Consider the following 18800-nt stretch of genomic DNA (forward strand, 5'->3'; position numbering starts at 1 on the left):
CAGCTGTGATTGGCTGTGTCCGAGGGACACGGCCAACACAGAACTTCCTCGATGCGCGCCCGTGGCAGCGCGCAGAGGCGAAGTTAATAGGAGGACATCCAGGGACGTCCTCCTGGTAGATAGCATCCGCTCTGTAGCCATCTTTTTGCTATAGAGTGGGCTTGAAGTGGTTAAGATTATTAACAGTGACATACTCCGTAGTCCGTTTTTTTTTTTTTTTCATAAAAGTGCAAAGTGTGGTCAAATATATATGTATGTGTCAGTGATAGCGAACGGGTGTAGATAAAATTTGCCCTTACTAAATAAAATAAATCGCCATAGAAATGCTATCTAGACATTAATCAGGTAAATAAGTAAGTGAAGGTGCAAAAGTAGCGATGGTGGATGAGATGACGACTAGATGATGGTTTAGGTTACAGGCTGTCTGAAAGACTATTTGTGGGAGGAGTCAGGCATCATAAAGCCTGCCCTTCTTGGCCTCTTCCCTCGTGGTCGTAGGTTTTCAGATCCTACCCATTTCCCTTCCTTCTTTCTTGCTTTTCATATCATTTCATCTCTTGTCTTATCTTTGGGTATGCCCCCTTTTAGGCATACTGACCACGGCACACCTCAGGTCATAGTTCTTTGTTACTGTTTGTTCCTGTTCCATACTATCCATAATTGACTGAGTACAAATATATTCAACCACGCTTTGCACTTTTATGAATTAACTGGTATGGTAGATTAATGGAATACTACCACATTTTTCTTTCCTTATTGGTGACACACAAATTTTTTTTAAACACTTCACCGATTTTTCCTCCTGGTCATTAGCGAAATTTTTACCAATATATTAAAACACTACCATAATGTTTCCAGGTGTGAAGCGTTTTTTTCCTTCCTTTGGTTGCATCTACGTTGACCACCAGGATGTCAGATCTGTGAACACACCCCGTTTTTACTATCTCCCTGTCCCTTCACAGCTCCCATGGAGAAAAGGAGCAGACTTCCGGACACGTCCAGGGGAGACCCTCTGTATGTTAACCATATATATTGCTACACATAAGCTTGCCGCCTTTATCCAACCAGATTACTTTTCCAACGAGAGAGTTGACCAGCATTTGGCACTACTTGTAAGTTACAGATATTGATATATACTCATACCAGGGGTGGATGGGGGGGGGGGGGGGGGGCAACAGGACAATTCCCCCCCCCCCCCCGGAGAAAATATTGCCGACTTTGAGGCTGAGCACACCCCGAGAATTCAGAGCCAGTCAGGAGAACTCAGCCTGTCTCAGCATTAGGAATTACTGCCCACACACTGGGGATTGCACTCTCCACCCCCTGTACCTCCCCCAGCAGTTTTCCAGCCTCTCTCATGCAGACTACTGCTTGAGTGGGAGGAAAGGGGATGTGCCTGACCCCCAAGACCGTGCCCGCCTGAAAGTGTGAAAAGCTGAGCAGAGGGAGCCGAGTGACTGAACTTCCTGGAAGTGAGTTCAGCTAGCAGTACATGTGGATTAGTTTACAGACACCTCTATGCTGAATCTGCCGAGTTACTTCAGCTTGACAAATGGCATTGCATCTTTTCATGCGGCACAGTGAGAAATTGTGCTCATTAAAGCATTGTGACTGCCCCCTGCTGTGTGCCCTCATGATCCCCCCCAGTGTATGCTCTCCTGACCTCCCGATCCTGTACTATGCTCTCTTGACCTCCCTGGTGTGTGCCCTCCTGACCTCCTTGGGTGTGTGCCTTCCGGACCCTGTACTGTGCTCTCCTGACCTCCCTGGTGTGTGCCTTCCGGACCCTGTACTGTGCTCTCCTGACCTCCCTGGTGTGTGCCTTCCAGACCCGGTACTGTGCTCTGACCTCCCTGGTGTGTGCCCTTCTGACCTCCTCCCTGTTGTGTGCCCTTCTGACCTCCTCCCTGGTGTGTGCCCCCCTGACCCCCTCCCTGGTGTGTGCCCCCCTGACCCCATACTGTTCTTGCCTGACCTCCCTGGTGTGTGACTTCCAGACCCCGTACTGTGATCTCTTGACCTCTCTGGTGTGTGCCCTCCTGACCCCATACTATGCCCTCCTGACCTCCCTGGTGTGTGCCCTCCGGAGCCCATACTGTGCCCTCTTGACCTCCCCGGTGTGTGCCCTCCTGACTTACCTGGTGTTTGCGCTCCTGACCCTGTACCATGCTCTTCTGACAAGAATTAACTTGCGAAACGTATAGGTCAGTCACGCAGCAGCTCTAGATCAATTGGGGAATCTGTATGGTGACTTCAGGTTCTGCATATCAAATTTTTTCATATGAACTCTATGCAGCACTATTCATCCTTTATGTCTTTATTATTGTAATACAATGGCAACCTGTGAAGCTGAGGTGAACTCCATGCCCAAGAGGGTTAAGACAGTGCTGGAAAATAACGGTGGCCACACAAAATATTGATACTTTTGCCCCAATTTTAACATTTTAGCTTAGGGGTGTACTCACTTTTGTTGTCAGTGGTTTAGACATTAACCACTTTCAGACCGGACCATTTTGCTGGTCAATGACCAGAGGTCTTTTTACAATTTGGCACTGCGCTGCTTTAACTGGTAATTGCGCGGTCATGCAATGTTGTACTCAAACAAAATTTGTGTCCTTTTTTTCCCACAAATAGAGCTTTCTTTTAAAAGGCGTTTGACTGACTCAGCGATTTTTATTTTTTGCGATATAAACGTAAAAAGACCGCAAATTTTGAAAAAAAAAAGTATTTTCTACTTTTCGTTATTAGAAAAATCCAATAAACTCAATTTTAGTCATACATTTAGGCCAAAATGTATTCAGCCACATGTCTTTGGTAAAAAAAAAAGTCAATAACTGTATATTTATTGGTTTGCGCAAAAGTTGTCACATCTACAAACTAAGGTACGATTTCTGGAATTTACGCAGCTTTTAGTTTATGACTGCCCATCTCATTTCTTGAGGTGCTAAAATGGCAGGGCAGTACAAAACCCCCCCAAATGACCCCATTTTGGAAAGTAGACACCCTAAGGAAATTGATAAGAGGCATGTTGAGCCCATTGAATATTTTATTTTTTTGCCTCAAGCGATTGAATAATCTGCTGCTTCTCCTGAGTACGGGGGTACCACATGTGGTCGACGTTTTGGAAGCCTAGCCGCGTACGGGGCCCCGAAAACCAAGCACCGCCTTCAGGATTTCTAAGGGCATACATTTGTAATTTCACTCCTCACTACCTATCACAGTTTTGAAGGCCATAAAATGCCAAGATGGCACAAAACACCCACAAATGACCCCATTTTAGAAAGTAGACACCCCAAGCTATTTGCTGAGAGGCATGTTAAGTACATGGAATATTTTATATTTTGCCACAAGTTGCGGGAATATTAAAAACTTCTTTTTTTTTTCCACAAAGTTGTCACTAAATGATATATTGTTCACACATGCCATGGGCATATGTGAAATGACACCCCAAAATAAATTCTGCTACTTCTCCTGAGTACGGGGATACCACATGTGTGGGATTTTTTGGGAGCCTAGCTGCGTACGGGGCCCCGAAAACCAAGCACTGCCGTCAGGATTTCTAAGGGTGTAAATTTTTGATTTTACTCCTCACTACCTATCGCAGTTTTGAAGGCCATAAAATGCCAAGATGGCACAAACCCCCCCCCCCCCCCCCCCGAATGACCCCATTTTGGAAAGTAGACACCCCTAAATTTAGGGGTACACTAGTGAGACTTATATAGGCGATAGTCGCCGTTTCCACTTAACTCATTTTGCCTTTAGGGAGGTGGTGGTACGGGAGATTTTTACAACTTTTTTGAAATCAGTGCATTGACTATAATTCAAATATGCACGTCCCTTGGGATATAGGGTACTGACCCCGGGGTGTGGTTAGACCCATCGGAGGGACCTCGGTATGACATCTGAGATGGGTCTGGTCATCCCTGGGTTTATTCACTTAGGGGGAGTAATGGTTAAACATATAAATACTATTCCTCCCTCTAGGATGGGGTTAAGTAATACCAACATCCGTATGGATGTAATAATATACTTTGTTTATATGAAGTAAAGAAAAGCCCTATATTTTTTGGTAATTGTGATAGTGGCAATTGGGGGGGGGGGGGGGGGTGTTCTGACTCCTTTTATTTATTATGTATATGGTTATTAATATATCCATTGAATATACAGTTTAAGACAAGAATTCATCTTTATCTTTATTCATTCATCTTTTAATAAGTTCCCGATAGTGGTATGTTTTTTGATTATACCCCTAGATGAGCAACGTTTTTTAATATAGGTTGTGGATTTTTATCCATTTTATTGGTTATATGGACTGGTGTAACAATCTAATTACTGGTCTTAATACATACCCCTTATTTAGGAAGTATGTGATCGTTAAATAACTTGCGCATGGGGAATTTGCGCGTTCGGATACAGACACCTCTGTTGATGAATTAAACAAATTGGTTCCTTAGGTATATTGTTCCTATGTAGGTGTAAACTTGCTATTTTTTGGGAAATGGGTTCCTTTTCCCCTTTGGAACAGGTGATGATCTAGTATGGGCAGATTGCCCTATTCCAAGATGGCGAATTGGGAACTGTGACCAGGAGCTCGGAAATGGGCGGTTACAATCACCAGTGAGTACTTATGGCGGTGGGTCAGCATGCCGCTCGTACCCCAGGAAGAAGTCACTTTTGACGAAACGACGTAGGGTGAGCGGCGTGCTGACGTCACTGCATTTCCACGTTAATCCGGAAGGGCGGGCAGTGCAAACAAGAGAGCCGGCCGGCTCGTTTTTTATACGCTATACGCTTACACTCTGCTGAGAATTCGTGAGTTGTTACTTTACTTTTTATATTTTAACCAGTTGCCGACCGCCGCACGACGATGTACGTCGACAGCATGGCACGGGCAGGCATATTGGCGTACATGTACGTCCCTTGCCTCCCGCGGGTCGGGGGCCCGATCGGGCCCCCGCCCGGTGCCTGCGGCGGTCGGTTTTCGTCCGGGAGCGATCCGGGACGAGGGGGCAGCCATTCATTCATGGCCACCCCCACGCGATCGCTCCCGACGAATAGGAATCCCCCGTGACATCACTTCCTCTCCTGTAATGTAAACACAGGAGAGGAAGTGATGTATTCTCTCCTCCGTGTCGGTATTTTTCGTTCCGACACGGAGGAGAGCGGATCGGTGAGTTGCACCAACACTCTACACACACAGTAGAACATGCCAGGCACACTCACACCCCCCCTTTACCCCCCGATCACCCCCCCAATTACCCCTGCCCCCCCAGTCACAGTGACACCAATGTCATTTTTTTTTTTTTTTTTGCTTTGGTGTCATTTGTGACTGTAATAACTGTTAGGGCAGTTAGGGTTAGCCCCCTTTAGTTCTAATGTACCCCCCTAACCCCCCCAATAAAGGTTTAACCCCGTGATCACCCCCCGTCGCCAGTGTCACTAAGGCTGGGTTCACATTGCAGCGGTTTATGAGAACGAATGTGATTCGCACCGCACTGCAGTGCAAATCACATCCGATCTCTGTGCAATTCGAGTTCAGCCATTCGCCGCACTCGCCACACCCGCCGCAAATTCGGACCCTTTTTTTGGCCCGCAGCAGAATCGGATCGCATGGGTGTTCACACCATGCGATCCGAGTTTGCAGATCGCACTGCGATATGCGAACTGATCTGGGGGTGTCAGTAACATTTCACTGACACTCCCAGCAGTCCGCATAGGGCAGTGTGAACTGCCGCCGGGAGGCATGCGATGCGGGAACCCGCCGCGGATTCGCGGCGTTTCCGCATCGCTCCAGTGTGAACCCAGCCTAATAAGCGATCATTTTTCTGATCGCCGTATTAGTGTCACAGGTGACGCTAGTTAGGCAGGTAGGTATTTAGGTTCGCCGCAGCTTTTTATAGCGCCAGGGACCCCCATATACTACCGCATAAAGCCCCCTGATTGCCCCCTAGTTAACCCTTTCACCAGTGATCACCATATAACTGTTACAGGTGACGCTGGTTGGTTAGTTATTTTTTTATAGTTTCAGGGCACCCGCCATTTATTACCTAATAAAGGTTTAACCCCCTGATCACCCGGCGGGTGTCATTTGTGACTAATAACTGTTAGGGCAGTTAGGGTTAGCCCCCTTTAGTTCTAAGGTACCCCCCTAACCCCCCCAATAAAGATTTAACCCCGTGATCACCCCCCGTCGTCAGTGTCACTAAGGCTGGGTTCACATTGCAGCGGTTTATGAGAACGGATGTGATTCGCACCGCACTGCAGTGCAAATCACATCCGATCTCTGTGCGATTCGAGTTCAGCTATACAGATAGTATGGCTGAATTCGTGTCGCACCCGCCGCACCCGCCGCAAACTCGCACGGGACCCTTTTTTTGGTCCGCAGCAGAATCGGATCGCATGGGTGTTCACACCATGCGATCCAAGTTTGCAGATCGCACTGCGATATGCGAACTGATCTGGGGGTGTCATTAACATTTCACTGACACTCCCAGCAGTTCGCATAGGGCAGTGTGAACTGCCGCCGGGAGGCATGCGATGCGGGAACCCGCCGCGCATTCGTGGCGTTCCCGCATCGCTCCAGTGTGAACCCAGCCTAATAAGCGATCGTTTTTCTGATCGCTGTATTAGTGTCACAGGTGACGCTAGTTAGGCAGGTAGGTATTTAGGTTCGCCGCAGCTTTTTATAGCGCCAGGGACCCCCATATACTACCGCATAGAGCCCCCTGATTGCCCCCTAGTTAACCCTTTCACCAGTGATCACCATATAACTGTTACAGGTGACGCTGGTTGGTTAGTTATTTTTTTATAGTTTCAGGGCACCCGCCATTTATTACCTAGTCTCACTAGTGTACCCCTAAATTTAGGGGTGTCTACTTTCCAAAATGGGGTCATTTGGGGGGGGTTTGTGCCATCTTGGCATTTTATGGCCTTCAAAACTGTAACGCCCTTAGAAAGCCTGAAGGCGGTGCTTGGTTTTCGGGGCCCCGTACGCGGCTAGGCTCCCAAAAAGTCCCACATATGTGGTATCCCCGTACTCAGGAGAAGCAGCAGAATTTATTTTGGGGTGTCATTTCACATATGCCCATGGCATGCGTGAGCAATATATCATTTAGTGACAACTTTGTGAAAAAAAAAAAAAAAAAAAAAGTTTGTAATTTTCCCGCAACTTGTGGCAAAATATAAAATATTCCATGGACTCAACATGCCTCTCAGCAAATAGCTTGGGGTGTCTACTTTCTAAAATGGGGTCATTTGTGGGGGTTTTGTGCCATCTTGGCATTTTATGGCCTTCAAAACTGTAATAGGTAGTGAGAAGTGAACTCAAAAATTTACGCCCTTAGAAAGCCTGAAGGCGGTGCTTGGTTTTCGGGGCCCCGTACGCGGCTAGGCTCCCAAAAAGTCCCACATATGTGGTATCCCCGTACTCAGGAGAAGCAGCAGAATTTATTTTGGGGTGTCATTTCACATATGCCCATAGCATGTGTGAGCAATATATCATTTAGTGACAACTTTGTGTAAAAAAAAAAAAAAAATTTTTTTTTTGTCATTATTCAATCGCTTGAGGCAAAAAAATAAAATATTCAATGGGCTCAACATGCCTCTTATCAATTTCCTTAGGGGGTCTACTTTCCAAAATGGGGTCATTTGGGGGGGTTTTGTACTGCCCTGCCAATTTAGCACCTCAAGAAATGAGATAGGCAGTCGTAAACTAAAAGCTGTGTAAATTCCAGAAAACGTACCTTAGTTTGTAGATGTGACAACTTTTGCGCAAACCAATAAATATACAATTATTGACTTTTTTTTTACCAAAGACATGTGGCTGAATACATTTTGGCCTAAATGTATGACTAAAATTGAGTTTATTGGATTTTTCTAATAACAAAAAGTAGAAAATATCATTTTTTTTCAAAATTTGCGGTCTTTTTACGTTTATATCGCAAAAAATAAAAATCGCAGAGGCAATCAAATACCATCAAAAGAAAGCTCTATTTGTGGGAAGAAAAGGACGCAAATTTTGTTTGGGTACAACATTGCATGACCGCGCAATTACCAGTTAAAGCAGCGCAGTGCCAAAGTGTAAAAAGACCTCTGGTCATTTACCAGCAAAATGGTCCGGTCTGAAAGTGGTTAATAAATCTTTACGGAATTATGCTATGGGAGCTTTTTTTCTTCTCTCTTTGCCATACTAAATGATTGTGGTGGAACGAGATATACCATAAAGAGGGAGCAGATAGATTGGTGTTACCAACAGAGCCCAGTGTGGGGACCAGGAACGTAACATTTTACAAGCCCGTATGATCTCCTTAAAAAGAGATCTTGACAGCTGGTAAGCCTCCTCTAATTTGGTGGTGGATAATCTCTTTCTACTCTGGGTGCACCTGCTACGTGTGTAAAGGGTGGTTTTTGAGAGTCACCGAAAATGGACTAAGATTCAGCATCCTATCCATCTTTCCTTTTCTTTGGACTGCTTATATGCCTGGAAATTATTACTTTGGCACTATTTTTGCATGCTTTTGGGATTTTTTATAAATTAGAAAAATTATGTCACTTTATAATTTTGTTTTATAAGTTTTAGCGCAGCCATATTTTTTGATTGTTGTATATTGTGTGTGTCTCGCATTGGGTTGCAGCAAGAACTTACTATTGTCAGTATTAACACTAATATCAAGTTTTTGTTTTATTTACACTTGATTTTTTCATATATATTTGTCTAGCACTTTGTTTAGACCAGCGCTGTTTTTCTAAGGTTTTATACACTAGTGAGACTCACAGGTAAAAAAGCACCTAGGCTGTCAGCGACTGTATCAAAACGCTACAAAAAAAATTGTTAGCGATCGCAGGGATCAGGCCTGACTCTGCGAATGCTGCAGTTATGTGCGTTGTGTTTTGAAAGTGACAGTGATCGATCAATACTGCACTTGGGTGGGCTGGGCTGGGCTTGGCGGAGGGGCTAAACGCAGGTGCTAGCAGGTATCTTGGCTGATCCCGCTAACAATGCGTTTTGGGAAACCTAAACTGCTGGCGACGCTAATATAGATCTGATCAGATACTATATTACTAAGGGAGGTGTATGCTTTGCGCGTGGGTGTTAGCGGTACTGGTAATAACCTGACGCTGCCTGGGGCGACGCAGACCTTATCTGACCCTCAAACTTATATCACCCGCCGGGTGATCAGGGGGTTAAATCTTTATTAGGTAATAAATGGCGGGTGCCCTGAAACTATAAAAAAATAAACTAACCAACCAGCGTCACCTGTAACAGTTATATGGTGATCACTGGTGAAAGGGTTAACTAGGGGGCAATCAGGGGGCTTTATGTGGTAGTATATGGGGGTCCCTGGAGCTATAAAAAACTGCGGCGAACCTAAATCCCTACCTGGCTAACTAGCGTCACCTGTGACACTAATACAGCGATCAGAAAAAACGATCGCTTATTAGGCTGGGTTCACACTGGAGCGATGCGGGAACGCCACGAATCCGCGGCGGGTTCCCACATCACACTGCCCTATGCGAACTGCTGGGAGTGTCAGTGAAATGTTAATGACACCCCCAGATCAGTTCGCATATCGCAGAGCGATCTGCAAACTCTGACAGGAATCGGATCGCATGATGTGAACACCCAGGCGATCCGATTCTGCTGCGGACCAAAAAAAGGGTCCCGTGCGAGTTTGCGGCGGGTGCGATGCAAATTCAGCCATACTATCTGTATGGCTGAACTCGAATCGCACAGAGATCGGATGTGATTTGCACTGCAGTGCGGTGCGAATCACATCCCTTCTCATAAACCGCTGCAATGTGAACCCAGCCTTAGTGACACTGGCGACAGGGGGTGATCACGGGGTTAAACCTTTATTGGGGGGGTTAGGGGGGTACCCTAGAACTAAAGGGGGCTAACCCTAACTGCCCTAACAGTTATTACAGTCACAAATGACACCAATGCAAAAAAAATAAAAAATAAAAAAATGCAATTGGTGTCACTGTGACTGGGGGTGCAGGGGTGATTGGGGGGGTGATCGGGGGGGTGAGAGTGTGCCTGGCATGTTCTACTGTATTGTGTAGTCTTGGTGCAACTCACCGATCCTCTCTCCTCGGTGCCGGAACGAAAAATACCGACACGGAGGAGAGATTACATCACTTCCTCTGCCTGTGTTTACATTACAGGAGAGGAAGTGATGTCACGCTGCACTTCCATTCGTCAGGAGCGATCGCGAGGGGGTGGCCATGAACGAATGGCCGCCCCCTCATCCCGGATCGCTCCTGAACGGATTCCGACCACCGCTGGCACCGGGGGGGGGGGGGGGGGGCGATCGGGCCCCGCCCCCCCCTCCCCCCCCCGCGGGAAGGCAGGGACGTACAGGTACGCCCATATGCCTGCCCGTGCCATTCTGTCGACGTACATCGTCGTGCGGCGGTCGGCAACTGGTTAAATAGCTGTGTGTGGAGTTATTTTGAGGGGAGAGAAAATTTACACGCTGTACACTTCTTTACATTGTAGCAAATAGCAAAGTGTAATTTCTTCAGTGTTGTCACGTGAAAAGCTCTAATAAAATATTTACAAAAATGTGAGGGGGTGTACTCAGTGTGTGTGCAAGTGTGTGTGTGTGTAAATAAATGTATGTATGTATGTATGTATGTATGTATGTATGTATGTATGTATGTATGTATGTATGTATGTATGTATGTATGTGTGTTATATACACACACACACACACAGTATAGTAAAGAATCCCACCCCCCTTAAAATAATCACATCTTGTTGCTTTGCAGCCTGAAATGAAGACAGACAGACACAGTTTTTGTTTTATTCAGCTGTAGTTACTAGTGCAACTTATAAACAGCCAAAGATGCAACACTAACATGGCAGAACAAAAAAATTTGAAAACCCAAAGTCGTAAAAAGGAACAACTTACTTATTTAACCAGAACAAATGCATCACCTGGTGCTGAAACTACAACTCTAATTTAAACAAAATTTACTAATGGTATATGATTCATTAGTATACACTAAACACTGGATGACAAAGCTCAGGCTACATGTGGGACTCCTGAAATGTCACTAAAAATAAACTTTAGTAAAAAAAAAAAAAAAGTTTCACATTTGTTCTATGAACATATTAAATAACAATAACTTGTTGAAGATGTTCAATAATGGTACTGCCATATATCAATCTTACATCTACTTTAGCCTAATGTCAGTTTATACAGAATAGGCTGCACAGAAAATGCTTAAACTTTTTTTCATTTATTAAAACCAGTGGGATTAAATGTATTGTTTTTACACTTACCTTTAAAGGTAGATAAGCAGCAATTATAATTTTGGCTTTTAAGTGTATATGACCATGAGTGTAGCTGACAAACACAGTTGTGTACCCCGCAGTCACTCCTTGTACGGTAATACCACTACAATAATCAACATTAGGCTCGAGTCTACCTAAAACACAAAATAAGAGGGGTATGTAAATATCAGTAGGATTAGCAACAACACCGATAGCGTCACTACAGGCACAACAAAAAATAGGATTTTTGATTTACCAGTAAAACCTGTTTTCTGGAGTATAGTATAGGACATTGGCTTTTCCAAATGACCACATCTGGATTACATGCAGCTGCATTCAGGTCACTAGCAAAAAGAAGCTAGAGGGACTTCCCACTATATAACTCCTCCAACATCTAGAAAGCCTCAGTTTTGTGACAAGGAATAGAAAGATTGTTTTGACAGAGAAGGGTATTCTGTGCCCTGTAATGTACTCCAGGAAATGCATTTTACTGGTAAGAAAATTTTAAATTTCCTTATTGTACAGTACAGGACAGTCCCAAAACGACAGACATCCAAAAGCAGTTCAACAAATGAAAGGCTAACAGACCCACAAAAATATAAAGGTGAACAGAGAGGGTTTACAACTGACGTTTGAGCCTGGACATCAATCTGGTAAAACCTTATTAAAACAGAAGACCATGTGGCAAGACTTGCAAAAAAAAAAAAAAAAAAAAAAAAAAAAAAAAAAAAGATGCCAGGTGCTGAAAAGCCCAAGAAGCTGATTTGGTGACAACAAAAGGTGGAACCTTATTCTTGAGATCATAGGCTTGAAGAGTTGCTGAATCCACCAGACTATAGTGGAATGTGAAGTAATTATCCCCTATGGGGACCTTCAGGAGTGACAAGCAGAGCCGGCTTTTACAGAACGACTTCTGTACAACCAGCCTGTCAGATAAATGCTCCTTGATCAGCGCCGCAGGCTATAACCAGTGGCACTAATCATTGTATTCTGATCGTGGGGAAGCCTCCCTGCTGTTAGAATATAATAACTCAATAGGAGGATTCCCGATCCACATCAAATGCATGGATGAAGGACTCAGGTCTGTTTTTTTTTGTTTTCTTTTTTGTTTAACCTCCCCCGAGAACCTAAAAAAACAAACAAACAATCTATGAGCTGCCTAATAGATGGTAAAAGAATATCATGCTTATGGAAGAAACTGCCTTATGAAGAAGAAAGGCTTTGGGTCTCAAAACCACCTTATCTGTGTGTAGCACAAGAAAGGATTCATTACAGGTTAAGGGAGCAAACTCAGAACTCACCTTGAAACAAGAAAGGAAAATTCTTAAGTAACTGTAGACAAACGAATATCTCTAGAGATTTCGAAGGGTGGATTTTGAAGAACCGGCAGAACCAAACAGATCCCATGTACTCAGTGGGGGTCCTAACACAAGGACACCCTGTACAAAGATCTGCACTAAAGGAGTGGGGCAAGGGTGTCTCTGAATAAGAACCTCCAAAGGCTAAGAGATATGACACTTGATGGTACTCAAGGCCAAGCTTTGATCCAAACCTGTCTGGAGTAAGACAGGATTTGACCTGCAGAGAAGCTCCTGGGATGGAAGTTTTTTTGCCTCACGCCAATAGAAATAAGCTTTCCAGATGTGATGGTAGTCTTTGTGAGTAGAAGCTTTTAAGAGCATAGGGATAACCAAATACTACAGGCCCCTGTCCCTCAGGAGCTGGGTTTCAACACCCTGACCATTAAACGCAGCAAAAAACAGGGTGGTAAACCAGTCCTTGTGACAAAAAATCAGGACATATGGGAGGGCCCACAAAGTCTGCCAAGGTCAAAGTACAGCATCCACCTGGGCTGACATGATCCCATGGAATCACTCAAACTTCAACTCCCAAGGCTAGGTGATCCTTGGAGACAAACCTGTTCAGTTTCTTGTTAAACCTGGTAGTAAGGTGGCCCCCATCCAGTGCCCCACCACCCCCAATTGCTTCAGAGATCTTTAAACACCTTGGGATAAAAAGAACATTCTTGGAGTCCAGATTTTGATAACCAAGGAAGTCCGCTTGCCAATTTTCCACACCTGGGATGTGCACAGCGGACACGGCTGGAACCAGCCAAGCCAGAAACAGCCGATTCCCTTTGAAATGTGATACTTCTTCCTCCCTAATAAGTGATAGAAGCCATTGATTTAGGCTGGCATTTATTGTGAGAGCCTTCCAAGCCAATGGAAAGAAGGATTTCCCAGGCTTCAGAGCTGGACTTGGGAGCCACCATGCCAAGAAAAGCCTGGTTTTGAGGTCAGGCACATGTAATCATTCAAAGATTGAGCCTTCTTGTGCCATGCTGCCAGAATGTTTAGTTACAATGGTCTTAGGAGTGAAAAGGGGCTTGTGGAACTGTGGGGATAACTTAAAATGTAGCATTTAATTTTACTTTCACTTTTTAGTATAAAAAGGTAAACTAGACAAAAAGTGTGGGAATAACCCTAATGTGGGTACAGACAACAATAGAGACCCGACAAATACTTATTTTATATATATTTATTTTCAACGTGTCTATTTGGAATAATCCACAATTGCCTGAAGTAGCGAAACTTTAAAAAATTTGATTTGTGCAAAAAATAGGATTTCTGTACTCTCTGTAAAATCCTTTTCTTTGTAATTCACCGACCAACACAGCTCCTCTCTGTAACAAAATGGGTTGTCAGCCCTATCACTGGAGATTACTAGGCAAGTTGTAATACAACACTTCAGAACTTTTAGTTCCGCCCAAGGGGCGGTCCCTAGGCTACAACCCCACAGCCTGCTCTAGCAGAACTCCATACGTCAACAAGCAGTATAACGTAAAGAGAAAAAAGGAGGGGCAGGTGCTGTATCGGTCGGTGAATTACAGAGAAAAGGATTTTACGGCGAGTACAAAAATCCTATTTTCTCTTATATTCACCGACCGACACAGCTCCTCTCTGTAACAAAATGGGACGTCCCCAAGCAGTGCCAAACAAGGGGTGGGAAAAACAGCATAAAAACTTCATCCACCATGGCAAGTGGAAACTAGTGAAACTAAACCCACAAAAAAACAGCAGTGTGTGAAAAAACATCACCATATAACCGGGTATCCTCAACAGGAGAGAACAGGCAACCATTTGCAGAAGTAATGCAACCGTGCATTTAACAGAACAGTAATGCATTTTTATCGAAAAACCAGGCAAAAATAAAGATTGCATATTTAATTGCAACTACATGCAAAACTTTGCGGCCACAACAGGCATCAGCCGATGCACTGACGTCTACCTTGTAGAACTTGGTAAACGTATGGACAGATGACCAGGTTGCCGCCTTACACACCTGGATGACAGACGCTTGGTGTCGGAAGGCCCAAGACTTTCCAATTGTTCTTGTAGAGTGGGCCGTGACTGGAAAGGGGGGCACCTGCCCCTTCAAAGGCGTAGGCTTGGACTACAATCTGTCGGATCCACCTGTAAAATGGTGGCCGACGAGACCGACATACCCTTCTTTGGACCAGCCACCAAAACAAACAGTGAGTCTGACTTTCGAAAGGGAGCAGTGGCAGACAAGTATACCTTCAGAGCCCTAACCACATCGAGAGTGTGAAGAGCCACCTCCTTGGGGTGCTTCGGCTTAGGACACAACGATGGTAATACAATGTCCTCATTGATATTAAAAGCCAAAACCACTTTGGTAGAAAGGACCGTTGCGGACGCAACACCACCTTATCCCTGTGGATGACCAGAAAAGGGGACTTACATGACAAGGCCGCCAATTTCGAAACCCTCCTGGCCAATGTGATGGCCACTAGAAAGACCAAAACCAGGTTCAAATCCCACGGAGGTAATGGTGGACGCACCGGAGGGACTACATGTCACACCCCCTGAACAAAGGTACTCACTAATGAATGAGATGCCAGGGGTCGCTGAAAAAAAAACAGCCAGAGCTGAAGTTTGCCACTTAAATGGTGCTCAACGCCAACTTCTGGTCTACACCTTGCTGAAGAAACAGCAGGATCCTGGATATAGAAAAGGAGCGCGGATGCCATCCTTTCTCCTCACACATGGAGATGTAGGCCTTCCAGGTATGATGGTAGATCTTCCTTGAAGATTTCCACGCCCTCAACATAGTTGGAATCACCGAGTCCGACAGACCACGGTTCCTCAGCACCTCACTTTCAACAGCCATGCCGTTAAAGCCAGCAACGGTAAAGCCGGGTGAAAGATTGGACCTTGAGATAAGTGGTCCTCTCGCAGCGGCAGTCGCCAGGGAGCGTCTGCCACCAGACGCACTAGGTCTGTGTACCAGGGCCCCTGAGGCCAATCTGGGGCGACCAGGATCACCGGGATCCCCTCAGCTTCCACTCTGCGCAGCAGGCGATGCAACAGTTTTAGCGGAGGAAAGGTGTAGATCAGCTGGTACTGATCCCATGGAGCCACCAGCGCGTCTGCCCACGGATCCCTTGTCCTTGACACGAATTTCGGCACCTTCCGGTTGAGGTGGCAGGCCAATAGATCCACATCTGGTGTGCCCCATTTCAGGCACAACTGCCTGAATATCTCCGGATGCAACGCTCATTCTCCTGGGTCCAGCATCTGTCGACTCAGATAGTCCGCCTGCCAATTTTCCACCCCCGGGATGTAAATGGCTGACAGGGTCGGAACATGTCGCTCTGCACACCAAAGTATGTGAGCAACCTCCCGAGCAGCGGCTGAGCTTCTTGCTCCCCCTTGGTGATTTATGTAAGCCACAGCTGTGGCGTTGTCTGACTGTATCCTGGTTGGACGGCCTTGAAGACACGTCGACCATGTGTGGAGGCACAGCCTGATCGCTCTCAATTCGAGGAGATTGATCGGCAACCTGGATTCGTCCGTTGACCAGAGGCCCTGAGCCAACTGAATCCCCACTGAATCACAGGAAACTGTGCCAGCAGCAGCTGTAGAAAATAGCGGTGACACGATCTGCAGAGCTTGCACCAGCGTTCAGGGGATTGCCATCCAGCGTCCTGTATACACAGTGGACACAGGAAACAGCATGTGAGAGCACATGTAATGCTGTCGCAAGAAAACTGCGGTGAAAAGAGCGCTCGGCCTTCAAAAAAATGTCTGCCAATGTAACTAATAGGAAAATCTCCTAGAAAGTGGCCACTGAGGGTCACAAGGGGAACCTGCTTTGTAAAATGGCCGCTGGACAGCGCCATGCGGCAACAGAAAAAAAAAATCAAACAGTGCTGCCTTAAACCAGCAAGAAAACCCCCACAGTCACCTTTTTGGGACTCCCCACACAGGGACCAGGACCATCACTAGCCGCACAGACCCCCCACAGGTGGGAGACCCAGCTATCCCCATGCACACACCGCCCGCAGCACATGCAGCGGGAAGGAGGGAAGATAGGGACGTGGGAGAAAAGAGGAGGTGGTGAGGTGGCCCCCGAATCGACCTCCCAGGGAATGCCCAGCTACTCAACCCCCCGAGGCGGGAGAGCCGTACTTACCAGTCCTGAAGAGCTGGGAGGCATTCCATCACAGACCCACTCCTGCGCAGTTACAGGGTGGCTGCTGGCCCGGTATACTGTGATCCAGACATCAGTAGCCCGGTCATATGTATACCTCGGAGCATTGAAGCTCACTGACCACCTCTGGAGCATGTCGTGGCCTGCCGAGCCTTAGCTGCGACCTGCACACGCTCGATGGCCGGACTGGGGGGACTACAAGGATAACTCAACCAGCCTCACACCCAGCCGGCAGTTGATAGAAGACCTCAGGATCTTTTATCTTGTGCAAAAGCATCAATCCTGCATCAAAAGAATGGACCAAAGGGCCCGCAGGGTTCCTAGGTCATTCTCCTTCACTAGGCAAAATAAAACGGAGTCTGCTGGGGCATCAGGGAGGGTTGTTAGCACAGGTTCCGCCCCCCGGGGCGGGACTGAAAGTTCTGTTCTAATTTTGCCTAGTTCTCTTAATAGCAAGCTAACAAACCCATTTAGCTACAGAGAGGAGCTGTATCTGTCAGTCACTGAATATAAGAGAAATAAAAACCGCAGAGGTGATCAAATACCACCAAAAGAAAGCTCTATTTGTGGGATGTAAACTTTGTTTAGGTACAACGTCGCAGGACCACGTAATTTTGAAAGTGGCGCAGTGCCGAAACGCAAAAAGTGCTCTGGTCAGAAAGGGGGCAAATCCTTCTGGGCCAAAGTGATTAAATTGCGCCTGTTTGAGAAATAGTGAAAATTGGAAGTACGCAAAAGTTGTAGAATTTCTGGAGCTTTTCCTTTTTCACTTAAAGCTTTCAGAATTTGGCACATGGCCAGTAGAAGGAAGGTGCTACTGATATTTAAGACCGCACAATATTTGCGCAAAGGTTTATCAAAACAATATTTTCGCTAAAAATACACCAATATCATTAATAGTGCACATAAACATAACTTACAAAATTCCTGCTAAATTGCTACTAAAGCATCGTTCACATATGGCATACTAAAGTGTACTCCCATGGAGGGCCATGTTTATCTGCACAGGTGTTTCATGCATCCCTGTACAGGCAGTCCCATTTATGTCAATTGGAATGCAACGGCTGCACAGGCATAGCTGCTGTTCCCAATCTGACATCCGTGTGGGTGTGAGCTCAGGGACATGTATGCGGACCACGATGGATGTAAAATTGGGAGCAATGGCTCTGTTCATGCAGGTGCTACATCCCAAATGACACCAATAGGACTGCCTGCACAGAGATGCACGGAACACCTGTGCATCCCTGTAAAGGTACACTGTTGTATGCCCTGTGTGAACAAGGCTTTAGGTCCCTTTCACACAAGCACACTCAGATCTGCCTGTCCATTTTTTTTTAGGCGGGCCCAATTGGACCACCCATTGTTCTCTCTGGAGAGGCTGATATAAATGGACCTGTGTCCATTTACAACTGCCTGCATCCGATCCAGTCCATTAAAAAACAAAGAGATGGGGATCCCATTCCCCATCCAACAGATCGGATAGTTTTCGATGGAACTGAACAGGCGGTCTGTTTCCATCCGACCACCATACAGAGAATAGCAAGCGGTGTCCGTGTCCACTCTGCATCAGTGGAGGCTGATCTGTCATCCACCTACTCAGCGGGGATCAGCAGATAAGTCCCCGGCTGAGCAGGCAAATCTGCATGATAGTGTCGGCTCCGTGTGAAAGGGGTCTTACCAGGAACAGCTGTTCCATTAGGGGGGCTGCCCCCCCTGCCGACTCATACATTTGCATGAGTTCCCCCCCCAACAAACCACATGATTAGAGCCTGAGGCTCTAATTGGCTAGTAAAAGGTTGGGCTCAGGGCACAGAGCATTGCACCCTGAACCCACCCACTCGTGACAATAGCACATTAATATGGGGGGGGGGGGCGTCACCGTCTTTGGTGAGATATCAGAGGTCTAAACAGACCCCCATATCTCTTCTGAAGATAGTCCATTTCTCTGTAGCTCTTTACTTGAACGAATGAAACCTCTATACAGATTCCTCATTCAGAAAATGACAGT

The 18800-nt window shown here is 46.0% G+C and overlaps 1 protein-coding gene across 1 annotated transcript in view; it reads right to left on the minus strand.

Moving 5' to 3' along the window:
• The window catches only part of NUP210 (nucleoporin 210), a 353934-nt gene that overhangs the window by 219984 nt on the left and 115150 nt on the right, over window positions 1-18800 (minus strand). The window contains exon 14 of the mRNA XM_077452181.1: window positions 11288-11433. Within this exon, the coding sequence (XP_077308307.1) occupies window positions 11288-11433 (146 nt within the window). The remainder of the gene's footprint in view (window positions 1-11287; window positions 11434-18800) is intronic.

This window comes from Lithobates pipiens, unplaced genomic scaffold, assembly GCF_037356315.1.
Source record: "Lithobates pipiens isolate NorthernLeopardFrog02 unplaced genomic scaffold, aLitPip1_a1.2 Scaffold_23, whole genome shotgun sequence".
Lineage (NCBI taxonomy): Eukaryota > Metazoa > Chordata > Amphibia > Anura > Ranidae > Lithobates > Lithobates pipiens.